This window comes from Pieris brassicae, chromosome 1 (genome assembly GCF_905147105.1).
Source record: "Pieris brassicae chromosome 1, ilPieBrab1.1, whole genome shotgun sequence".
Classification (NCBI taxonomy): Eukaryota; Metazoa; Arthropoda; class Insecta; order Lepidoptera; family Pieridae; genus Pieris; species Pieris brassicae.
This window is the reverse complement of record NC_059665.1, coordinates 18,854,474-18,881,509: the sequence shown is the minus strand read 5'-3', so window position 1 is coordinate 18,881,509 and position 27,036 is coordinate 18,854,474. Positions and strand designations below refer to the sequence as shown.

General features: G+C 32.3%; 2 protein-coding genes and 1 non-coding gene across 4 annotated transcripts in view; 1 reads left to right on the top strand and 2 right to left on the bottom strand.

The window, feature by feature from the left end:
- Positions 1-27,036, top strand: part of LOC123706842 (protein sprint) — a 171,001-nt gene that overhangs the window by 207 nt on the left and 143,758 nt on the right. The window contains exons 2-3 of one of the 2 annotated variants that reach the window (XM_045656382.1): positions 13,856-13,932; positions 20,519-20,583. In XM_045656382.1, the coding sequence (XP_045512338.1) occupies positions 13,864-13,932; positions 20,519-20,583 (134 nt within the window). In that variant the 5' untranslated portion in view covers positions 13,856-13,863. Of the gene's footprint in view, positions 1-13,855; positions 13,933-20,518; positions 20,584-27,036 lie in introns of those variants that run through there. The other variant, XM_045656352.1, reaches the window with a different exon arrangement.
- Positions 116-7,704, bottom strand: LOC123706867. Its single transcript, XM_045656422.1, has 6 exons — positions 7,642-7,704; positions 6,899-7,277; positions 5,825-5,908; positions 1,793-1,856; positions 943-1,100; positions 116-485 (listed from the first exon to the last, which is right to left on the bottom strand). The coding sequence occupies exons 2-6, from the start codon at positions 7,016-7,018 to the stop codon at positions 168-170; spliced, it is 744 nt and encodes a 247-aa protein (XP_045512378.1). The 5' UTR covers positions 7,019-7,277; positions 7,642-7,704; the 3' UTR covers positions 116-167.
- Positions 20,745-20,816, bottom strand: Trnap-agg. Its single transcript has one exon. It is a non-coding gene; the product is annotated as a tRNA-Pro (tRNA).

Genomic DNA, 27,036 nt, shown 5'->3' with positions numbered 1-27,036 from the left:
TATTTTATTTAATGTTTACATGTCATAAAGTTAGTAGTAAAGTCTTTTAAATCGTTGATTAGATTTTAATTATATTTAGAATAAACAAGTGGATGGAACTAAATTTTTTGCAAAAACGGGTTTTAAACTATATTAAATAGCCAGGTTTAATTCGATATTTTGATCAATCAATTCGTTTGAATTGGTATTCGTATGAAGTCTAAATCCCTTTCAATATTTTTTTCTCTTTTTTTCTTAACTCTTTTGATAGGCATTTGGCTAGGTTGACCTGATTGAGTTTTAATACACGATTCTTCGACACATATTCCAGGAGTATTTTGTAACCAATCTAAGGCCACGTCGGGCTCTGTATCTGCATCTCGTCTTCTTCTTTTACCAGTGGCCACCCCAAGTTGCAGTAAAACTGGGTTGGAAACCAGGGCAGCAGCTGCCCCTAGGAGAGCAATCCCTGCTAACGGCCACAAAACTGCTTTTGCTGCTAAAGACTTAAAATAAATAAAATATAAAAAATGTTATTAGAATATTCTATTTCGTAGGTATTAAAAACCGTTTAACACAAACGTTTTGTTAGGTTATAATTAATTTTATACTTTTCGTTAATGAACTATGACGAAACATAGGCACGTGCTTAATATCAGGTATAACGTTTGATCAATTCAGCAGGTTTTTCTAATACGGCTGTGATTTTTATTAATTATGTCTTTACTGACATATGCAGTTAATACATATAGGTATGGGTTTCCTTATTTTATCCGAAAATATGTTAAATAAATATATAATTTACTGATTATGAATCAGAGTTTACCTTAACAACGTAGAGTTGTTGTACAGTTTATTATAATAAAATTGTGGTATTAATATTTAAAAAGGCTTATATTTTGAGGTGTAAAAGTTTATAAACTAATAATTTATAATAAGACTATGATTGTATTTGAAACTTACCTGATGATAATGTCCAACATGATGGCCATGTGGTTCATGGTAACCATGCTCAAAGCCATGGCTTCCATGATCAAAGCTATGGATCCCATGATCAACTGGCCTGTGGTATTCTTGACCGTAATAATATGGCGTTTCTTCGTGATCATATATTCCATTACCTATTGCAAACGGAAAATATAGTTTGTGCTCAATGCAGTTCTGTTATTATGCTAATAAAGAAAATACTGTAGATGTCGAAAAATAAAGTCGTTGATCACTGCAAAGTGTGGCTATTTCGCAAAATTATTGTCTTTCGCATTAAATAAGATACCGGTTTCACTGGATGCTCTGTCCTACATACATAATTACGCTTTAAATTTGATGAGCTAAGCGATAAGTGCTCAGTTTTTTTTTAAGTTACAGAGAAAAAAATAGGCATAAACGGATCTTTTAGGTGCATCAAACAATTACAACTGGGGTCATAATTAGACCTGATCTTACACGAACCACTTGTTCAATGTACATGATTAAAATATAATTAATCTCGTTTTGCACGCTATTTAAATAAATCATTACATAATATTGGCCATTTCTCAAATGATCAATTCTACGATCTGACCACAACATGGATAACGTAAGTTTAAAGTGAATGGAACTGCATGTACAATATGAATCTTATGGGAATACTTTAAAACGTTTTAAATGATTGCTGATTTACTGATAAGTTATATAACTAACTACTAATAGTTTTTACGACCCACAAATAAACAAGTCGTCAAAACAAGTCCAGTAGTTAAGCATTACTTGAAGTACAATAACTTTACCCAACAGTCGGTAGAGCAACAGCTTTTACCTTAGTATAATATTATACCTGGATATTCATGATGTGAGAAACCTCTGCTGTAACTCGAGGCAGCTATGGCATTATCAGAGAACTGAAATTTAAATAAATCGTTAATGAACAATATATATTTTTATAACTCACCGTTTCGTTCAAAAACTTCTCTAAGTCTCTAGATCGCTATTGTGTACACTATAGGTATATTAATTTATAGAAACAATGGGAATTGTTTTGAATTTTCTATTATCGATATAAAACATGGCTTTATTAAGAACAATTGCGACATTCAATTTCTCATAAGTCAATTAAATTAGGGACCTTTATCAAGACGCTTCAGAACACTGAACTTTTTTCTCACGGCCCTTAATGTTTCTTTTCCGATTGAAGCTGTGTTTATGGTATTAGGGCTTGTGGAACAGACTACGTCTTTAGTTTAATCTTTAAATAGCCAATAATTCCAGAAGTAGCGTATACTAAAGTTTTCTAAATTACTACATAACTCATATTTGAACTATGATTTCGTGAGTGAGTGAGTGAGTCGTATTAGTGCTATTCCCATGGCTAGGTTGCTTAATAATATTCAAGGCTAAGGCGGCCCTTAGTTCGATTTTCGGAGTGACAATAGTTTTGACTTGAAAATAAACTTCCATACTTGCTAAAATTCTTTGCGAAAAAATAATACGGAAATTTGTTACGCTATGAAGCAATTTTCAATGCTTCACTTTAGTAGGTAAACAAATTAAAGGCGATGATTTTAGACTTGTGTTGCAATATAATCTTATTTTGATAACAAATAATTCTTATTCAAACTCAGAATTAAAATATTCGGTAATTCTACGTACAGTCACCTGTTAGACAGTTATTTCCGAGTCAGTCGATAATTAATGAATCACGGGAGAGTACCAGTGAGTCATACTCAGTTCTATATTATGTATGTGTATTTGTGTTAACAAATAAAGAAAACTTAACATAGGGATTCGAAAATTGCCAAAAGTTGCAATAAATCGAATGAAAAGGGAAAGAGAGAAAAAATAATAAAATTATCAATTTTAAAATCTAATGTTGGATATGCTTATATTTGTATTAGCTTACCTAATTGACATCATGTATAATATAATCCTATACTAATAATTCATCTAATAGGAGCAAGACATTTGATATCCCAAATTCAGACTTCAAATTTATAGCTATAAACTATACTAACACAGTTTTTTCGATATAAGTCGTCACACAAGCCAGGATAGCTTTTGTATTTTTTTTCGGACCTTATTAATAATTATAATAATTTGAGTAATTTAATTGGCTGTATTTTGAAGTCGCGGGTTGATAGGTTAATTATCCTTCGGGAGGTCTCTGGGAAATCTTTTACACCACAATACACTGGTCATGGGAGCCTATTCTGAGGAATGCCGCCAGCAATTTTGGGCCCATTACGATGGGAGTGGAACAAGGTGGGAATTACCTTAGGACCTACTTGTTCTTCACCATTGTATATACAAACGCTTGCTATCCATCCTTTGATACCAAAATTAATTATTCAGAATAAAAAAAATATTGTTAACGTTACGGAATGTAATATATGTCCTCGTAATATGTACCTAGTACCAGCCATAAGTTCTGTTACAAATGAAAATGATTTTTTAATGAAGTAATGTAATATTATAAATATACCTACATATTTTTTAAACTCTCAGCAAAATATAAAAAAAATATTATATTCGGAATTGCCACCTTTGGCTTTTATACAGGTCCTTAATCTGTTTGGCCACGGATTTACCCACTAATTTTCCAATGGAAATTTCAGCACTGCTTGCTCCAAAAATTTTTCAAGAGACTCAATGTCCTCGTGTCGTTAAGAACAGATGTCCTCTTAAATTGACCATAATTTGAAGTCTAATGGGTCGAAGTCTTGGCTACATAGGGGTCAGTCTTCAGCTCTTATAAAGTCCAGAACTTTGGTCTTGGGTAGTTCGTGCCTTGTGACCTAGTGCAGAATCTATATATATCTATCTATCTATATAATATATTTTAATAAAGTATTGCTGTGAGGTTTCACAACATGATCCAACACGGTATCTTGATACACTTTGGGTGGAGGACTCCTTGATAAGACACGCTCCACTAAACCATCGCTAACACAAGATGATTACCACTTTGTCCCTATTCAACCACTTCAGCAGCTTCTTTAAAACTGTGAGCGTAAACTTTACCATTTTGCTCATTGTAAAGTTCTTCAATCGTCAAATTTTTTGTTATCGGTAAAGACAAAATTCTGTGCTTTTCACCTTCGTATCGCGACTGAAGGCGATTGATCGATCCACCTTCTATTATTGTAAAGATTGATTTAGGGTATTATATCCTGTACATCGACGATAAGCACCGAGCTTCAAATATTGTTTTATAATACGCGACAGAGTCCTACCGGGAATCTTCATTTCTCACGATAAGGTTTTTGCTTCCTAATGGGGTTTCGACAAATTCTGGCTTAAACAGCATTAACAGCCTTTGTAGTTCTAACAGCAAGCTGCCGTCCCGATCTTTTCTGGTGTTCGACAGACGAAGTGTCGTTGTATCTGTTGGTACGATATACGAACATTCATACCAAGCTTTTGAAGTGTCTGGAATATGACCAATGGCTCCATACCCACATTGTGTAAGACGGTCACTGCAATCCCATTTTCTTTAATACCCCATTCCATATTGTTATTTGATAATGAAGCTTTTACAATAATATACGTGTTCCAAATTCAAATAATTAAGAAGTTAATAAAAAAAAACAGTATTTAGGGCCAGTAACAGTACTAAAAGGAGTCCCTGATAATACTATATCACAGCAAAACAATATTCGAAGCCTTTATGCGAAATTACAATCAAATGTGTTCCATATGGAGGCAGGATTTTGTCTCTTTTAACTTTTTCGATACACTATATAGACCCAGAAGATATTAAAATCTATGAATGCAACACATTGCCTTAAATTTCGATTAAAATGTTGCATATTTATGTGTTTTTTAATACGACTGAAATCATCTTTAAAGTTTATAAGCCAATTCATCAAAATGTATCGTCATTTTTTACCGAAAATATACAGTTAAATTGTACTAACGGGCTTGGCCTCCGATGCACCACTTTGTACATGACAGGGCTAAACCAGCCATGGCCAGTCATAACCTGGACTACTATATTATAGTTACGTGTCAGGGTATATAAATGATGATATTATTGATGATATAAACCTATAATGTTACATATCAAAACTTTTTAACAACAGAAACCAGGCAGACATAGTATGCAATATATAGTGGTAAGCTCGTATATATTATTATATATATTATAATTGATATGTCGTAAAAAATATATCGGCTAGTGAGCACTGACTCACGTTTCCGTTCCGACAAGTTATCAGGAATGTGGGCCATGATATTCCCACCTACCTTGTATTTCTATTCGACGCAATTATAATTTCATGTAATATGGTAAATAAATTCATAATATATATTTGTCCACATTTAATTAGAGAATATTTGTTTCGGTTTTGAGAAGGGTCAGTGTTCACTCTCTCATACGTTTCGATGGTAGAAGTGTGAAGCTATTTAATATAAGTAATAAATAATTTATTAGGGTTTCAATTTCAACGAAATATGACCATGCGTTATAGAACGTACTTTGTTATAGCTCAAAGATACGAGGATGTGATTTATATGCGCGTGAAGAAAAATATGAGAGGTCTACAGAACAGCGCACGGATTTGCCACCCTCATACTATTATAGCCACAGACTGCTTATGATTTTACAAATAATAAAAATAAATACCTATTTATAAGTACCTACTTATAAAGGTACAATAATCTTCGCCTTTGTTAAAGTCTTATTTGGAGTATTAAAAAAACCATAGCAATAAAAAATAATTTATGGTGATATCACAGATAATACGCAATATCAAGAAACAGTTTTAGCAAATCTACATTATTAATGAACTCAAATGTGCGAACTCTCATAAGTACTCTTCATAAGTAGGGATATATTCGATTTATGTAACATCAAAGTAACCAGAAATCTCACCTTAATGGTCCCAGGATTATTTAGAGGAAAATTAGCATAGCGTCCTAACCCCTCTTTATGCAATGCCTTATCATTTGTAGAATTCTGAAATAAGATCGTAATATCACTCAACTATACTCTTATATTAAAATATATATTTTTCACCAGTATAATACTCGAAACAGAACTAATCTGAGTGTACGACTAAATAGGCTCCAGAAGATATCCTTATATGGTATTTGTTTTTACAAAATTCAATTCCTTAGTTAAACGTAAATTAGTCTATGAAGCCTTTTATAAAAAGAAATATTTGGAATATTTAAATTACCCTAATCCTTGGAATTGATTTGCTCCAACTGGAGCAAAAATTCTTTGAACTCAAAGAATTTGTATGACTCAAAACTTAGCGATTAAAAAGAGTGGCGGAAAGTTTCATGCCAGTTCTTGCCAGTTCTTGCCCGCTTTACGCCCCTGACTTGCGAACAAAATTTATAATTAATTTAACTTCTGCCGTTCACATGTGTATTTGTTTACCTTTATGAATTAAGTTATTTTGAGTTTGAGTTTGAATAACTACAAATATATAACAAGTCCTGGATTATTAATCCTGCTATCCTTTAATATTTCAAAGAAGATAACCCTTAAATGACCGACTCTATTGATTGTGTCACAGCAAACGTCTGTTTTTTTGACTACAAATTTGGGACAAACGCATTTGACAAAGAATATGACAAAGAATTTTTTGAATTTTGAAAATGTATGTATGTATTCGGTTATTAGTAGCATTTAGGAGACTCTCTATGGTCCAGTTATCTTTTCAAGCAAAAAAAAACTGATGTGAATTTTTGAGTCTAATGTTTGTCGGGTTTCTAACGATGTTTTCCTTTACCGTACTAGCGAGTGTTAAAGCGCACATATAAAGTCCATCGGAGCACAGACGGGGTTCCTACGACCTCAGGGATGAGAGTCACACGCTAAAACACTGCATACTCTTTTCAGGCAAGTAAAAGTTAAATATTAAGCTATTTCCATGCATAGAATAATAAAACCACACAAAATCTTTGGTTTATACAAAATACGTAAACTATAACTTACATTATCCTTCAAAGAAAATTCCCTGATGTGTTCGTTGAAATCGGTATTCGTAATAGGATTGGATTCGGTTGAAGACAGTAAAATTCCCAACACAAGAAGAAATTCTAGACTCTCAGACATGGCTCCGAATCAAAAGATACAATAAGCCGCTTGATGAAAATGCCTTGTTTTATAAAATTGCCTTGGAGGGGTAGGATAATTTGATACACAATGGTCATAGTCACAGATAGTTGACTATTGCAGTAATTTCATTGTTATGATTGTCATATTGCAAATTCCTTCGCGGAGGATGCACATTGTTAGGGATGTTTTTGTTATAACAACTTACACATATAAGTATCCCTGTGGCTTTGAAATAAGTAAGCCTTGGACAACATGGCTTCCATTTTAATAAATTTAATTAATAATTTAATTATTATTTATGTAGGTTAAGAAATTTGTAAATACTGTATATGTATTTGATTGTTATGTTTAGGTTTTAATAAATGATTGTCACTGTAATATACACATATACGCACATTACGCTCGTTTGAATTGAATAAAACTGTATCCCGACCGCTGTATAGCAATATAATAAAAAATCTAATTAATAGGTATTATATTTTTTATCGACTGCATAGTGTTTATGTTTGTGAATTGTAAAAAATGTATTTCACAAAGTAATGACTAAAATAAATACAAAATAAACTACAAATATATTATAAATTGCGTTCGCTGAGATGAATCTACTGAATTTAACTCACCTTCCGTAAAAGGCCAGTTTTATTGGTTTTAAATTATTTATTTCGCGGCATCAGATTTACGGTTTGTACCGCGATATTCCGGTTCAGGTGTATTCCTTACCCATTTCGCTTCCCTCTTATTTTATGGCTTAAATTCCTCACGTAAGGTGAAAAAAGTATTAGACTATTACAATGGTTGCCTTTATAGTTGTCGGGATAGTATTTGATTAATGGAATTGGTAATTGTACTAAACTGTAACTATTATATACTTATAATGTCAAATAATATTTGTTAAATAGTCAACATTTTAAAATTCGTTAATCATTATAATCATTATAATTAAATCAGGCATATAATATGTTGAGTTATATCTTATGTCCAAATATGAAGCGCATGTTCTTCACTGTTATAATTATTAATGATTACCTAATCTTTATTATATATAGTGTCAGGAAACACCTTATCCTTTTGTCGTTATAAAGCATATAAATATACAATTAATAGAATTTTACATTAATATACATTTGCTTCAAATATGTATATGAAATAATTCTAGAATGGTTCCAGAATGTTCTGTGAGATCTTTGTTACAAACAATTTACACAGAGTTTAATACTTTTAAAGTACTTTAGTAAGTAAGTACAAGAAGTACTAGAAATTAAAGGAACGTATTGACGTTGTTATCCAATTCACATCTAAAGAAAGCATCAATCATTGACTTAGCTATTGGAAAATGTTACCTGATGGATGGAGTAGTTATCAAGATGGGATTTGCTTCTCCAGGTTTACTTTGACTGATGGTGAGAAATCCTGGTCTTGATTGGCGTGATTGTAGATCGTCAAAAATGCTTAAATGCTCAAAGATGCTTTGTAAAAAGTACAAAGCATTACTCAAGCGTTAATATTTACATAACATAATATTTATTTCCAACAAAACACACACATAGAAACACATAAAATAACAATAATCAATATAATAATAGAGATAACCTTTTTTTTTAAGAAAAAGGTTTAATTGTGTAATGCGTGTGTGCTGTGGCTGTAATTGTAATTGGACCTGGCTCACCATTATGCTGAGGAGCAGAGTTGTTCCACAGCGCTGGTCATTCTGCCAGAGACCACAGCAGCTAGTTTGCGCGTCAGTCGTAAAAAAAACAAATAAGAATCTAATACTCAGTAGAAACAAATAATAATAGTAAAAGTTAACAGTGTAAGCAAATAAGAAAAAAGAAAGAAAAATAAGAATAATTGTTAAGAAGTAGATTAATAAATATTTTGGGCGGATTAAAAACTATATTACGTGAGATTTTAGTTGAGTAAGTAGATGTTTTTTATAATTGCGACGAAAATTTAGTCACCATGGCTCGAAAAAAAGAGTTCCGAAAAATAGGGCAAGAACAGTAATTTTTTTAAAAACAAAAAGTTAATAGTTGCTTGCCGGGTAGGCGTTCAATTGAACTTTATATTAAATAAAAAATATGAAAGCCGTAAGAAAGAATTCTTTCGAAAAATAAATCTTTTTCATATATTCGACATTCGAGCGTTCATAGCTTAAGTATAAAAGCTCTCAACGTCAAATGACGTCTCAGAAATATCAGGAGGAATTCATATGAAAAATGTGATGTTTCGAACATTAGTGCAGATGTAGGGGTGCAAATGTGTCGAGGTTCGAAATGAAAATGAGGGCTTGAGATATGAATGAAAAAACCAATCATACTGAAAGCTATGCCGATCACTTTGAATGGAGGACTTAGGAAATCACATAAGTTCAACTTCGAAGAAACTAATAATTTATAAATAGCCTATTAGATAAGATGTTATGTGTGTGTGTGTGTGTGATTGGTGTCTATATTTCAGTATTATATATATTGACGTTAATAAGGATACATAGTTTCCGATACGATTCATAATGGTCTGACATAAAGAGAAAGAGAATAAATACAATATTAATGTGGCTGGGATTTTTATTATAACTTAGTATTCGTTGAGAAAATACGCCCGTGTAGTGTGTGTTATGGTTATATTTTAAGCTATAATGTAAAAAGGACAATTATACTAATTCCCGGTTGTATATATTTATATATATATTTATAAAATGTTGTATAATAATTGTTTACAAAATAACTTAAACTTCAATTCTAAATTCTACTTAAACAAAGAATCCGTTAACATACACAGTGCAAAAAGTACACACCAGTAACTGATTGCGTAAGCAGAAAAACGAAAGCCTGCGGTAGGTGAAAAATTACACTCATTAGAGTTCGAGGAATTGGCGTTAATAAAAAACGTGTATTTGGGAAATGGGAGCGTTGACAAATGCGAGTGGCTAATGAGACGCATCACCTGCAGACGCGTTTGTTTACTTCTATTTTTTCGCAAATTTATTTATATTTTTTTTTCTAAATGAGATAATGAAGATTTAATATAAGAATAGTGTCCTATACTTTCACATTCAAGTCACAGTCGTCTATTGTCTAAAGCCTACTAGGTTAATGTATTTATATAAAAAAAATATTACTTAGCCCTTGTTTGAATTAGTACTAATACACGAACTTCAAATACTCATACTTTTTAAGTCCAGAAATCAATCTAATTGAAACTTAAGACGGGTTCCGGCGAAAGAAACGGGTGTTTTAACAAAAAAAAACTTGTATTAAGTATTATAACAGCAAAGCTATTATAGAATTATCACAAGTTACGTGCAAGGAATGCGTGCAAATCATGTTTTTATTTATGATAGGAAACATAACTGCTTAATCATATTTGATATAAAGTCATTACAAATGAAGTCGGATTATACGGTTATATAATAAAATAAGATTCAGATAGACATAGCGTTCAGTTCAACTAGAGTCAGTACGACAAAAAAATATTGTATTTTGACAAACATCACAGATCGGGTAGGTAGTCCTACCTTACCTCTTAGGATAGGAAACTTTAAACCCTAAGGTGTTAGATACACGATTTAGCCCGATCTGTGACTCCCGTATATCAAAATACAATACTTTTATGTCGTACTATCTCTACTATCGTGTTGGCCTAGTGGCTACAGCCACTCTCATCTCTGAGGTTGTAGGTTCTATCCCCGGCTGTGCACCAACGGATTTTCTTTCTATGTGCCCATTTCACATTAGCTCAAACGGTCAAGGAAAACATCGTGAGGAAACCGGCTTGCCTTAGACCCAAAAAAGTCGACGGCGTGTGTCAAGCACAGAAGGCTGATCACCTATTCGTTTTACGATCATGAAACAGATACAGAAATCTGAGGCCCAGACCTAAAAAGGTTGTAGCGCCATTGATTTATCATTTTTTTATCTACTTTCTTAGGATATTAAACTTTAAATTGTCATATAGCCATTTTAAAAAAGATTTTAAAGGGTTTAGGCCAAAAATAAAATTAGACAATAATTATCATTTGACGCAGGGGATAAAAAGTCTATGTATATTTTGTTTGTACTGTCAGTTAATAATACAAATTAAGTTAAGGACCAAGAATAATAGTGCATTTAAGAATTGTAGATATTCATTAAATATTAAAGAAATTTAATCACTCAAATTCCGAAATTCCCTGCCCTAGGCTTGTTTAATTTAGCTATACGAGACAAAACATAAACCTGAACGTTCATCAAAACATAAATCATACAACCCCAGACATAAAATCTGTGATCATGCAAGGTTCAATTCAAATAAATCGCAAACCTAAAATGCTCCGGACAATCCCATAATCCTCACCTCGGACAGACGCGTGGATTTGCGCAGAAGCACTAAGATGTATTTATGAAGGCTTTTGCATATTTGCCGGTAATATTTGGTGTATTTACTGTTTGAATTGTTTTCCATCTGAAATTAATTATATTTGCTTTTAATATCGTAAATGATACGACAAATATCTGAATTATCGTCTTTATATCATATCTTTAAATATTTTACGTAATATGTATGTGACGTTATTATTGCCCTAGAAACATAAATATATAAATTATTATAGTTTTAACATATCATTTACATACTAAGCTTTTTCAACAAATATTGTACATGAAATAAAGCAATAAAGTTTTACGAGGAGCTCAATTTGAGTTAAATTTTAGCAACACAATACGTTTAATTTGCGGCGAAGGATTATTGAGTGTAGTGCAATCGGCACGTTTCATATCTATGAACAAATCCTGCGGTATTCATTTTGGGCAGGTGTTCTGTCGTTTGAATTAATTTGGATTTGATATATGAACGAGGAGTTCCATTATAAATAGCACTCGAAACGTTTGAAAATAATGTTATAAATTCGCCTTATTATAAAGAACCAAAGGAAATCTAACTGATGACTTACAAAATAAATAAGATTTATAATAAAAATTGTTGAAGCTTCCTTAACTTCTGTTCTTGTTTAACGGTTTCACTCCTTTTCTAATATTTTTGATTAAATATTAATTCTGATTTCCGGACATCGATTACGTACAAGTATATCAATTTCAATGTGAGTCATTAACTCAACATCGACACTCGAAAATCCTAGTAAACTTTTAACCATAATACCTATTTTGATTACTTGTTATAGAAAAGCTTAAAAATGCAATTTAATAATTGTACTTGTTATTTCCTTATAACCATTATGATGAATGAAATTACGTGACTTGGTACTGCGACAATGTAAATTTGTTTATCCCTGTATAATAAACGCTCATCTCGAGAAAGCTTTTATCCTTTTATGTAAATCGTAACGGTTTATGGTAGGACTACATTCACGCACGGTCGGTGTAGACAGGGTGTTTAAGGTTTTAGAAAGTATTATTATAGTTGCTCTATGATTCCGAAGATGTATATATGTTTATGGGACATAGGGGAAAATAGAAAGAACTGCAATACCAAAAGCTTTATGGGTGGTCGCCGGCCTATAGGAGAATGATATGCTCTACTCTTAAAGTACCCTAAGTGGTATTGGTTTGGTTTATAAATACTTCCACCGGTTCCACAAAGAAGTCGTGTGAGAAGTGTCTTAAAAAGAGATTTAATATACAATTTTTATTAAAAAGAATTCGATATCATATAATTTTTTTAAATTATTGAACTATACGTGTTGCAAATTTTTGGCAAGCATGGTTCTCAGAACAGAACAGTAATTTTAAATAAATAATTATTTATATATTAAACTCACTCTTCATTTTCTGAACACTCTATATATTGCTACCCCTATTATAAATGACACTTATTTTTGGTAACAAGGAAATTGCGACAGCTAACTAGAATCCTTAAGCGCAACACATAATTTAACATTTTGACGTTGAGTTATATATTCAAATACAATTTACGATCATGAATTTAATATAAAGCTTAAATACAACAATGGAATGCGCTTATTATAATTAAAATCAGCAGCTTATTATAGTAGTGTATTAAAAAAATAGTTTATTTATGTGTAAAAAATAAACTCGACAAAAATACATCGTGGCTGGATAGCAGCCTTGATCGTTTTGTAAAACTGTTAACTATAATTGTATCGTCTAATTTATATTCTAATCATCGTTTAGCCATTTTATATAATGGCCAATCGTTAGTGAGCAATATCATGAAGTGGTTGCAGTATTCACTGTTAGAGGATTTGTTTTAAAATTTAAAAAAAACTTTGTGCCATGGCCAAGCCATGACTATGTTTCACCGGAAACTAAATAAAAGGAAAGTCAAAATCACACTACAACTAACGTATAAAAAAGAAATACCAGGATGTTTGGTTTGAACTTATGAATGCTGGCAGGAAATATTGTTTAAAAATAACTAAATTGTATGCTTTATATTTAGAACATTGTTTAGAACTCCTCGATGTATACTCAGTTCGATTAAGTATATACCTGATTCAGGTACTGTAAAAGGAGGTTTTAATTTTTAATACTTTAGTTTTTTATTCCTTAATAGTCCAATAAAAACTGAAAGAGAATGTTATCAATTCATCGCGACGCGTAATATTTTGCGATGACTAACCACACCGCCGGAAACAAAAACAAAATTTCAAGCTCGATTACAATTTCTGGATCGGTATAGCACGGTCCATCTACGAATATTATAAAAAAAAACCATTTTTGTGTCAGAAAAGGGAATTGATTGTCAAAATCATCCATACACAGTGAACAAATCACCAGTCAATCAATATTATTCGAAATAAATTTATATAGAGTTTTACGAACACATAAAAACTTGTTGCAAAGACATCATGTTAATTAATCCAATTTTTGTTTGTTTCAGTTTTAAAAATGTCAAACATTTGTCAGCGGTACATACGGCGACACTGCGAGGAGAAGGCTGGAGGGTCTTACATGAAGGTATACAAATAAAACATACGCTTGATGCTGATACTCAAACATGGTTTCAAACTCCTGTATCATGATCATTTTTTTCTTAATAGGCTAGGTATTCAGCTTTGTGTGCCCGACACATTTACTTTTCGGTCTAAGGGATGCCAGTTCCCTCACGAGTGAGTGTAAAATGCTGTGGTACGCAGTGATTCTAACCCATGATTTCAGTGTTAAACGTGATACACTGCTCTTATGGATACAAAGTCTCTTTAAACATAATTACCGTAAGTGATATTCAACCTGGTGTAGGTTGCATTGGTTAACGTTTCTTTTATAGAAAATAATAATATTCTAAATCTAAACTATATAGGATTATAAAAGTTAAAAGTTAGAATAACATTCATAATACCTAGTTGTATATTAAATGTTTAATTATAATAACAGTCATAATAGACTTTTGGCCAAGGGACTGGTTGCGTGTATTTGACACTTTCATTTCCCGTTTCAGTCCAGTCTTGTGGTCACGTGAATGACTAGGTTTAAATTAAAATCTATAGGGTAGGAAATGTAAAAATTAATTTTCATAACATGTTAACTGAATAAAATAAATGGATCATTTATGAACCAAAACGCGACCTTAATAAATTGTTTGTCAGTTCAGTACGGCAAAACAATAATTGTAAAGGCCCAACACAAGAATCAAACAGACGCCGAAATGTGCCTGTCTTTTGCAAACAACAAGTATTGAATTAAATGGATACTAATATTTCGACTTTACAGTAGTTAAACAGCAAGCTAAAACTATTTTTTGGCGCCTGAACATTTACTTAAAGCAAAGCAGTACAGTAATCGTATAGTGGTAAAGTTCATAGTACATACTATACATACTTAGTATTTGCAATTCACGTTTCAATAGACAAATAAAACACTATGATTGGAAATCGAAAATAGAACGCGCGGCGCCGCTTTGTGGCTAAGAAGGAAATTGGACAGCTTTGTATTCGCACGCGATTCTTAACGCCTTTTATTTCTGAACGCCTGGTACTAACATTCCAACGAATTGTTAGAAATATATTTTTCGTAATTCGTGTCGGGAGACATAGGGTATGGGGAAATAGTATTATGTAGACGATGACCAAAAATCAAATAAAATAATAAATACTAGGTTTGTGGCATACCTAAACAGGAAATCGGTTCAGTGCATAAACTATAACCAAATATGATAAAGGCGATTGTGTAAACTTAGTAAGAGCTGGCCTAAAGGGGTAGACACGTTCCTGCGATCACCCTTTTGTATAGGTGACTAATATACACATGTTGATCTGTAAATTGTTAAAATATATGAATAATACCTGTATCTACATATTAATAGTAATGGACTGGGGCTCGAAGCTAAATGTTAAAATAACAAACGGTTCTCAGTAACGAGGGTAAATTGTAAATCATCAACAGTTAATTATAACGTTTGTTTATATAACAAATTGCTCCGACCCTTAATGGACTATTTCAACGACTAAGTCAAAGTTTTAATGATCATTTTGGAACTTGGAGAAAAGTTTTAAACTTTGTAGGATTCGTAGAATCTTGGGAACTTCCTTTAATTTTGATTTACCTATTCAAATGTCAAAATTATCAACGATTACAGAACTTTTGAATTTTGTACATTTATTTTACTATTTACCGCGACAGAAAGATCGATTATATTTTTTTTTAATTTACGTAATTGCCTTAACTAACGGTAACTCGTACCGTAGTTAGACGAATTTTGTTGACCTATCGCTTACAGCTCCAGTCATTGTTCATCCTAAATTAATTTACACGTTTACAATACAACAACTAAAGTTGAATCTAAATCAAATAAAGGTTTGCGTGTTACTGATTTTCCCTACATATCTCTCAGAACCATACATATAGGTAAATGTACGTATCGCTTTAAAATAGTATAGTGTCTTTGTAACCGTTGTATTTTTCAGTAAATAATAATGAGTTTCTATAGCAAATACAAACCAGCCCCTGCTGACAAAAGTCCTTATATTTCGTCGCGACAATGAGCTTATTATCATCTCCGTAAAAGTTAAAAAGAACAATTTTATATGCATCAACAATACAAACGAGGGGGAATTCATAAACAAAGGTATTGCCACTGGGAAATTGGAATCAGAAAATCCTGTTTAATTAGAAAAATTCATTGTTTTCCGTTCGCGTACCAGACGACGATCGGCACAACTTTCTTAATTTATGCTGCAACATTGCAAACAGAGGTTTGTTTTGCTCTGTTGTTTATTGCGACAAATGAATAAGGTTTTTATGCGAGTTCTACGTTTGAATGAAGTACTAAATACTGATAACAAGTATTCGTTGACGAGAGAGAATATCTTTAGGATTCATATCCCAGCTTCAAACTGATTGAGATAATATATATATGTGTATCTAATACGGTTTCGCTTTTGTTAATTACACTCTGTCGGGTACTTGGTTTGTAAGCCCCACAGAAAGGTGAAGTATTTTCCTGCATTTCTAAGCACATACAATCTTCAAATATAGAAGTATTTGTAACCATAAGACCAATCGAATTACATATTGAAATGCGTAATTAAGCATCAAAATAGCTTGAGTTGAGTAATTAGACATAACAAAGATAAATTCATATCGCCGTTAGTTCGCAGTGAGGAAATAGTGATATTTAAAGCTCATACTTTCCTATAAATTCCCAAGCGTGCGGAGCTCAAGAATAGATTAATGTCATCCATTTCTATTGATCGAACAAAGGTTTGTTATGAGATCTTAGCGGATGAGAATAATATATCCCGGGAATGAAATTGCTGGTCCTATTTTATTAAAACGCATTAAATCTGTTTTATATCAGAAAATACTTAAAATAATCAAACTGCTTCATACTTTTTAAAATAATTTGTATAAACCACAATAATTTAGATAAAATACTATTTATTAAAACATCCTACAATTAAATCTTGTTCGCCAAATGGAAACGCGTTTCTCCAGTGGCATCTGGAAAAAAAAGTTGCCAACTTACGAAACCGCGCACTTTACGATGTTGTCATTGGAGAATCATAGAAAATTAATTCATGTATCGATTGCATTTAACCTATTTAACAATCAGGTTGATTGCTCTAACCTTTTATCAAAATTTAAATTTCGTGTACCCTCTAGATACCCCAGGCATCCCATCATTCCATTTGTCCCTCCTTTCCGAAGAACGCGTTTTGGTTAGAGCTTCTGATAAACGAGCTCTGATATGGATATATATTCATAGTTGCTCCCTTCAAACTTCAATATCGATTTTCGTTTAGTTTTTGTAATTTCAATTGTTTTGTTAAATAATTCTTTTGTTTTGATATTTGTCTATTCTTCGTGTAGGAATGTCATGTTTGCCTATAAGTGCTTGTCATATAAAAAATTGTTTATTGTGATTCTTTTACCAATTATTAGATTTTTCTTCAGTCGGTACCAATTTCGCTTTTTGTTCTGTTATAGATTACATTATGAGTTATTTTTTAATTAATTAGTTTAATTTGATTGCATAATATGCATATATATAAAAGTTCTTTAGGCATCACTGGATAGTTTTAGCGCGAACTTTTGGGTTTGAGTATGTGAAACTACTTGACCTCGGGTATTCATAACCCGCTTTTGAGTAATGAAAGATGGCAAATTAATAAATTAAAAACGCATCATATATTTTGTATGTAATATGCAATCATTTATCTTAAATACTGTTTATTTTAACAATCTTTGGCGCTAAATTTAAAGTATTGTCATTTAATGTATGTCATTATATTTATCATGGAAAATGACGCTTTTTCACAGCTGTAACGAAAAACATTATTCATAATGCGATGGGTGTTGAGCGGAGTCTGGGGGGACGACCAGTTTAATGTCAGAATTTGCATAACTTTGTATATGCTGTGTTAGCAGACATTTCTTTTTTATAGCAAAGCCTGTCACTGTCACATAATAATTAGTGCTCTACATTAATATAAGATAATTATAAGTTCGAATGTAGCAATAATATTATTTTATATATATATATATATATATATTGAATGTTAAACATGCAAATATCTCATTATATTTTAATGGATTCCGAAACCTCCAGAATTAAAACAAAACAAGGCTATTTACAAAGTGAAATATTTTTTAGACAGCATCTGATCTTTCATATACTATGTTGTATGAAATATTATCTCATAACATTAAATGTTAAAAAGAAATAAGTAGAGCCCGCCCTGGGTATTACGGGACACTTCCAAACAATTAGAGTTGCCTCGTTAGCTTCATACCGCTTCGGGGACCGTAATTTACTGTTAAAATACAAGTTTACTCTATGAACTTAATATACTAAGCTAAACAAACAAGGAAGATTTTCTGTTTTATTAAATTATTCGTATGTAAACGTTAGAAACTAAGTAACAACTGACTTTAATGGTTTAAAACATGATCTTGTAACCAACACAAAATTAGGGTTAGAGGGTTTGCGAACAAAAACAAACTTGGCGTATAGGTTTAAGGGTTTATAAATGTAAATGACACTTATGTTATTGGACGTTATCGGAAACGAGAATGTTAAAATACAAGTGTGGCAAAAACTAAAAGACTTAATATTGGCTTCAAGTGTACAATAGTCCTTTAGTAAGTTAGGTTATATAATTTGGGTTAGGTTTAAATATTATTTCATTATGGGAAGGAGACGGCAACCACGTAGTCATAAGGGAAAGAGTTATAAAAGTATACAAATTTGACATTTACAATAATATTTATACTTCCCAAAATCACTCTTTGTAGAATTATTTATTTTCCAGTGTACACCGACGTATAATTTGCTTGGTTTTAATGACTATAGAAATATATTATCAATCCTGACTTAGTACATATGTACTTTGTATGTAGTTCTCTTTGTTTGTAGTTAATATCTCTCTATATTTGTAATTTTGCCCTTGTTCAGATGTACCTGTGTAAACAATTTAATGAATTATAATTTCGATAGAAGCCCTTCTATAATAAGTTTAATTTACATGGAACACAACACCGATGTTACAAGTTTTAAAAACCGTTAAAAAGTAATCTTTGACCATAATTACGTTACTTCCTGGTTTCGATCGCTTTCAATGTTATATTTCGGTATCTAAGCAACATGAAAACAAACAAGGGAGGTTGATGGCCTACTTTTAGAAAACTCCTAGAATTTATTTTTTGATCCATGTGTTAACTCAAACTACTTTTCGGTAAATACGGATACATGATCTATATCTTAAGATTTTGTAAACTGATTATTATAGTGGAATTTGCCGATCATTTCATACATAATAAATATGGATTATTGAAAAAAATTGAATGTACTTATTTTAATATTCCGAATGTTACTAATAGATAATATATTCACACATATTTTAGTCTTTGATTACAATACTATAAAATACACTTAATACACAATAATTCAATGTTCCTTGAAACAAAAACTTCCGTACGTCCCTTCAACCACTTCTTTAAAAATCTAGTAATCATTTTAGGTCTATACCCGTTAAGTGGTCCTTTTAAACTAAAGCTTAACTAGGTTAAGTTCTTTCATTTAATATATATATTTTTTAATTAGACAAGCTATAATTCACATTATATATAAATATTCGTTATAGTCACACGATTATATAATTCGTTATAGACATAGTCGTTAAGGAATATTATCTTTATTAATCATTTTATCTAGTGCGTAACTGAAACAATAAATCCGTAACCGATTAAAGACGGTGTGTCGCATTCATTTTTTCAAGTGGAAACGTTTTAGCGTAATGAAAATTATGTATGAAAATTTTGAATGATTCAACATGAGCCGGGAAATTATGGTAATTTGTCGTTTTATAGAAGGGAGGTGCGAGCGAAACCCCGAGTCAGCATAACACGTAGCGTGGAGTGGTTGACGAGAGATTTTTATTTGAGAAACTTTTTACGCTGCCACCCCGTCTGCGAACTAAGCAAATACCTAACAGAATATACACACGGGCTCGAACAATTTTTTATAGAGGTCGTTTAGCCAGTATAATTGAGCAATGCGTTAAAATAGGTTGAAATATTATTGACATAATAATTTATTTATTTAGATCATACCACAATTGCAATATTTCCAAGCTTTTTGTTTGTACATGTTTCGAATTTTCTTGTCGTGTAGCTTTTAGGAGGTTTATTTGCAACTAATAATAATAAAAACCAAATATGGCTTCAATCGTCTTTTGGCTTCAGATTACATACGTTCTTTGGTCTTTTTTATTTTCGGGTCCTCAACTTTTTAATAGCATTTTCGGGCCTGATCTAGCTCTACCAACACAGAAACTATTTTGAACTAATGCGAAAAAGGTATTTGTAAAGGAAATAGACTGTATGTCTGTATGTCAATACATCAAATAGCTAAACCTGAAGCTGTGGTGAACATGGCTTAACTCATTTCCCGTTACCCACATGTGCCCAGGGGTGAATAGGAAATCGAACGGCTATACTGGTCATACTACGAATTAACGCGACGTTTCAGGCTATCAAGGAGTCTTGATCAAACGTACTGTTAGGTAAATGAATGTGCAAGTAATATGTTTTTTGTTTGTTTTAGTTATTGAATACACTGTCATCCGATTTGGAAGATATGCTGACAGAAATTTGCACGGATACATGCAGGTAATATTATTTAGTTTATTTTTTATAATTTTTTAAATATTTCATTTGTCAATGCTGGAGGCATCCTATGTTAAACTGTAAGGCACTTGCATAAGTTGTGTACGAAGACGAATAAATAGTTTTTTGAATACATAATAAAAAATAATATAAAAGATATATGCGGGCTCGTCCGGGATTTGAACCCGGGACCTCTCGCACCCTAAGCGAAAATCATACCCCTAGACCAACGAGCCGCTTGATATATGCTTTCAAATATCCGTCCAAGTTGATTATATATAAAAAGTTCCCTTTCACTTACAACAGAGCGAATATGTCATAAGATTTATATCGATATTGTTGCTATTGTTTTACTTTATAATATATTTGAAGATTTTAAAGCGACGGCACTCAGACAATACTTCTATATAATCAAAAGGTTTAGCACTTAACAATATAATTTAATATAACATGTATAAATTGTAAGATACATTGTGCTTCTAAGTCAATGTATTCATTTAAAAAAGTTGTGGTAGTGATATTACCACTAACTAACAACATCTTATAGTTTAGCTAATTACGTTATAACTTAAGAGGTGCCTTGATTAGGGACTGAATAAATTAACTGACTTGGTATTATATATATATGAATCTCACAATATTTTACGGAATAGTACTAAATAAGGCAGTGGGCGTTGCGAGAGTACTATTTCTCCAAACAATTAGCAAGTACATGTGATTGAAAAGCTACGACAAATATTCATTGAAATACTAATGGCGCGTGTTCCCCATTGTTTTTGTTCAGTGATAGGAATAAAATGGAATACAACAATGGGCATGAATCACGTGAAATCACTCTTGGACCGTTTATATGAACTGACAGGCATGGGGCTAACACAATTGGTTGGCACTTTTTGCACTGATTGAATTGATCCAAGATAAATGGCCCGTGTTTGATTATTCGACGTATGATTTTTATTTAATAATTTACTACCAGTTTTGGTAACTGAACGTTAGTAGAGATATATATTTACAAATATTTTAAAATTATTAAAACGTAATAAATGGAACGGTATTTTTATCGGTTTATCATATTATCATATCTTGACGTCCGCCATTCCACAACTGAGCGTTTTCTAAGGCAGTTTTTGCCGCACACCACCACTATCACCACATATCACTAATCAGCTGTCCACTGAAGTATTTCTGAACCAACTCGACTTAGGGTTCTTTAAGAAAAGAGTGTATCAATTCTTGAAACGCCGGCAACGCACTTGCGAGACTACTGGCATTGCAGTGCCTTCTATTACATAAAAAATCTTCTAAGTAAGATACCAAATAGGTACCGTCAGAAACGTATTGCGGAATAAAAGGTATGTTAGAAGCTGGTTTTAGGTAAACAAAGGTTTTATTTTTGGCGAAGCTTTTTTTTTGTATTCTAAAGTTGAAACCTAATTCATATATGTTTAGACTCATTAGACTGTTATTGATTGTCTTTTATAGAACTGGATGAGGCTTATGTACCTGAAGATTCAACCCTTATTACATGTAAAACGTATACGTGGAACGTATATCATAATGTGATCTGAATACAAAGCGAGCGTAAAAAACAATATTCCGGGAGAGGTATTTTTACACCTCCATAAAAACACCCAGAACACAGATTTTCATATAAAAATCTACGCAAATCTACCCAACACACCATAACATTATGCGACCGGTGTAGAATTATCATAAACGAATATATTCTGAAGGTAACCGTGGCATTACGTTTTATTGCGGAGTTATATGCGAACTTTTTACTCATTAATCCAAGTATCAAATCTATATTAAAATCGTTCATTACTTAAGCTATTTAGAATACGTCGTATTCACACGTCAAATTATCAAACATGGGCCATTTATCTTGGATTAATTCAGTCAGTGTTAAGTACATATTCATCAAAGGTCCTTTACAGTTCTGTAGTTTATTTTATTAATTTATCCAAACTTCGTTAATTTTTTTTAAATTTAACGTTAAATGTTTTAATAATTTTGCTAACATAGTTATTAGTATCTCTACTAACAATATATGGACTTATAATGGTCTAAATAAATGATTTTGATTTGATTTTATGTTACAATTATACAAAATACAAATAAGCGATCCTAGTAAGGGAAAAACTAAAGACATATCGTTAAGTAATTTTTATATATTGTTACGAAGACGGGTCGACTGCAATGTTTCTAGATTTTTCCACTAGTTAGAGAACTTTTCAGCAGGCTGAAATATGATTTCTGACCGTTTCAGGAGAGGGTCAATCACATATTAGAAAATTGTAATTTCCATAATGTTACCCTAGTTTTCAGGAAGCTGAAACCTTTTTTCAGTCGGTTTCAGAACATGTGTAGTCGAGTGGTGCAGTTTTCAGGCGTTTTCAGGCCTAGATATACCCCTTTGATGAAGGAATATTCTAGACCGAACTTTCTAGGTGTGAGACAAGGACGAAATGATACGAGAGAGAGAGAGAGAGAGAAGATCAGAACTTTTTCGAAACTAGACGAGCACTCTAGAACGCCGTACGACAAGGACGGAGCAACGTGCGAAAGAGACAAAGAGTGCGAACGTTCTAGAATTGTGCAATCGCTACTCAGTAGCAAGCCCGCCTAGAAAGTTCTCGAATATTGTTTAGAATTATTCCCAGGGATATATAAGCGAGCCGAAACGCGACTAGTCACTTAGTTTTGAATGCGATAACAAGAGAGAAACACCGAAGCGATAAAGTGCGAATAAAGTGAATATAAGTGATAAAGTACTGTGTGAAGTGTGCATAAGTGAAGTAATTAGTGACTGTGTTTTTGCGTGCAATTAGTGCATCTCTGCAATTAATTAGTGCCCATAAATTCCTCATTGATTTATCAAGAAATAAACCCTTGAATAAATCTAGGGCATTTTCTATCCGATCCCCTAGCTCGTAACAATATATATTTATTAATCCAATATTTATCAACCAATCTTTAGATAAAACTATAACATTGCTCTGGATATAACCTCCTATTCTTAACCGTTGCGGTGTGAGTTCCAAACTTGGCAGTATGAGTTTGTCTCTTTTTTACAAAGTAGGATTATCATTTTGCACGACAGGTCTTCGTCGTTCAAGAACCCTTCATTTCCATACAAGATACATAATTCATCTGATTTTTACTACCGCTCATACAAATGAACCCGTATCATAGTATAGATGAAGAGCAATATTAGTTTTGGTTATGACAGAAACAGACGTGTCCACAGCAGATACTGAAGTTCAAAACAAAGCGTTATGAATAACGAGAACCCTAACCACAAAACTCCCCATTTGAAATCTAACTTAAAACTCCCAGCAAAATTCATGTTAAAAATGCTTCCTCGAACTTAATGCGAGTTAAAATATTTAAAGCGTAACTTTAACGTAAATTTCCCAAAAGACACGAGCCCCTCACAAATGTAGAAGTTTTAAAAACCGGTGTGGGAATGATAAATTAAATAACGAAGAGTGCCGACGGCATGATTCCTAAGTGTTTTTATGAATTATTTTTTGGAAGAATTTTTATACACATACTATATCTATACGGAGGTATGTCAATATTAACCTAAATTCACTATTAGGACTACATTCATATACATTAACATATATTTTCCAAAAATAAACATAACTTATTATTTTTCTATTAACAGGTTCAATATATACTTGACCATTAAACGCAGACACCACAATCTGCTCGTGGCAGCCCCTTTGTCTACGATAGAGGCTTGGTTCGACAAAATTAATAGTAAATATATTTGTGATACATATTTTACTTACGCTTCTATTTTGGCTTCTACAGAATGTTATATTAAGCGTGTTTAGCTGTAAAGCACGAATACTAGGATAGATTCTCAGAAAACCTCAATTAATTAAAAGAACAACATTTCTCTCATATAAACGTCACATACATACAGACGTTCCTGGATCGATCTTTAATATTAGAATCTCGATAACTCGAACCTCGTTAAGTCGAAAAAATTGTCATTCCCTTCCGCTGAACCCCTAAATATGCGGTATCTGGGATTATTTAGACTTTGTAACTCGAACAAAATATTATTTTCCAACGAAGTATTGATAATACATATTTATACTCTATCACTCGAATTTCAAAGAGGAGACTCCGTAAGTTGCAGTTATTAAAATATAATGAGGTCTTACTTGGAATTCCCAATAAGCAATAAAATCCAAAATGAATGTTCGGGTTCGGGGCTTCTATTATATTGTTTTATTCTTGTACCACGTGCAATATACATACATATAATACATTCATAAAAAAATATATACTACAAAACCTAAGTTGAATTGGTATTTAAATTTGACTCTACAAATTGAAAAATAACCTTCAAATCGCGTCTCTATAAGTCGAAATTTCAGCAGTTAAATTATATGTTTCTCGAAGTTCTTGTTAAGTCAAAAACTTGTTAACTCGATTTTTTACAGTTCCCTGGACATTCGAGTTATCGTGATTCCGCTGCATATACTTATTAAAAATTACTGTGATATATTTCGACAAAAACTATTTGAAAAACGAAATGCAATGCTTTGTGTCCGTATTGGATTTCAAAAGCAATGAAACATTTCATCATAATAACAACGCTGAACGAGTAAAAATATTAGTAATATTAAACTTCCATTGAAAAAAATTAATCAAGGCATCATTCAGTAGTGGAAACTATTGTAATATTCCTTTCATATTGCAAAGACCTCATTTTCTTTGTACAGACATTGTGACTGAGGCCTTTTGTGGTTTCCTACTGTATACTGCGCTTTTAGTTCTTAAAACCAACCCCTTTTCTACCCTCTCCTTAGTGAAATAGTGCTACCTACAAAGATTATCGATATTTCTGCGCTAATTTCTGTATTATTAACTAGTTCTAAAAATATATTTAAGCATTTACATAAACGATTCTAAAGACGAACAACATTTGGAATAATTCACTTTTAGAACTTCGAAATTTAAGTTTTTGAGAGTTCTTCTCACCGCAAGGTTTAAGGTTTAGGATATCGATAGAAAAATTGTTTAGCGACATCACTATCTGATATAGTACTTTTGAGTGATTGCGAGTGAACTTCACAAACAATACACGTCGAGTCAATCACACCGAATACGTATAGATATCACAATATTGCGTACATTGTTTATTCGGCGCCGGCTTGATGGATTTAGCTTGACGCAGACACGGGAGTTTCTATTTTGTAATTACAAACGGCACTATATTTGTACTGTAGTATATAGATTGTAGAACAGGTATTTTTTTCAGCTACGAGAGCCAGTTAGCTAAAAGAAACTCAATAGCGATGTGTTTTCAATGTTGACTTTTGTAGCAGTGACCATACTCTGTAACTCTCAATTGCGAGAGCCATGATCCCGACGTTATTGAATGAAGTTCAATATAGTTCTCTCAATATCCGCAGCGCTCATCAGCAACCGCACGACCTCGGGATAACGCGGAAGAAGAGCTCATTGATGATCGCTGGATCGCTGATGATACCGCTATTGGAAGTGAAAGAGTAGGGCCCAGGTGTCCCAAGTCTGCGTCATAAGCGCAGACACAGATAAAACGAAGTTGATGTTAGATTAAAAATTATATAAGACATGGTGACGAACACGTCCACGTTTTATAAGACCGTAACTGTTACACCATCATCAATAAGACATTATCCAGGAGATTTTTTGCCTGACCATGGCGAGGCAATAATTATTTCCAAATTAACCGAGGGCTAACCGGGTGCGCGAAATTGAATCAAACGACAGCCATGGACCACCGGACCATTCACCCTAATAGTACCATTAAAGTATACGGCAAAAATGTGTTGCAAATTGAGGGGCCGTTATTTATATTAATGAAACATTTTGTAATGGCCGTGCAGTTTAATATCAGCGACGTTAAGTCATCCAAGATATTAAAATTCTGATGAATTCATTATCAGTAGCTCTAGGAATTGCTGGAGATAATTACGCAGCAGATTAAAATTTCTTTGGTTATGTTTTATTATATTTAAATACCGAGAAAAAAATATTTTTCTGTAAAAATAGGTTAAGAGAGCGAAATGTTAGTTTAATATGACGTAATGCCATAGTACGTAATAACCTTCTCTTCTTTTGTTCTTTTATGTCGTCGAATTGTAATATATTTTTTTGTTAAATTCCTTAGATAATATGACATGTAATTGTGGTACATATAGTTACTACTGTTTTTATTTTATACTTTCTGTAGCGCATACGTGGCGTTCTAAGTTTTTTGAAGTAAAACTTCTTTATGGGCGTTTGAAAAAATTTACCGTCACAACCACGGTTGATTCGAAGATATTCGAGTCAATAAAAAATAAAAAAAAAATATATAAAACGATAACAATTATACTAATAAATCTATTACAATTAATTAAATTCTGTAATAATCTTAGTAGTGATAAGGGTAAATAAAAAATTGTA

Excerpts from the sequence above, each read along its gene's own strand:
- LOC123706867 (XM_045656422.1), bottom strand. The coding sequence starts at position 7,018 with ATGTCTGAGAGTCTAGAATTTCTTCTTGTGTTGGGAATTTTACTGTCT. Across the intron at positions 5,909-6,898 it reads AATTTTCTTTGAAGGATAAT|AATTCTACAAATGATAAGGC; the intron begins GTAAGTTATAGT and ends ATCTTATTTCAG. Across the intron at positions 486-942 it reads ATGTTGGACATTATCATCAG|TCTTTAGCAGCAAAAGCAGT; the intron begins GTAAGTTTCAAA and ends ATTTATTTTAAG.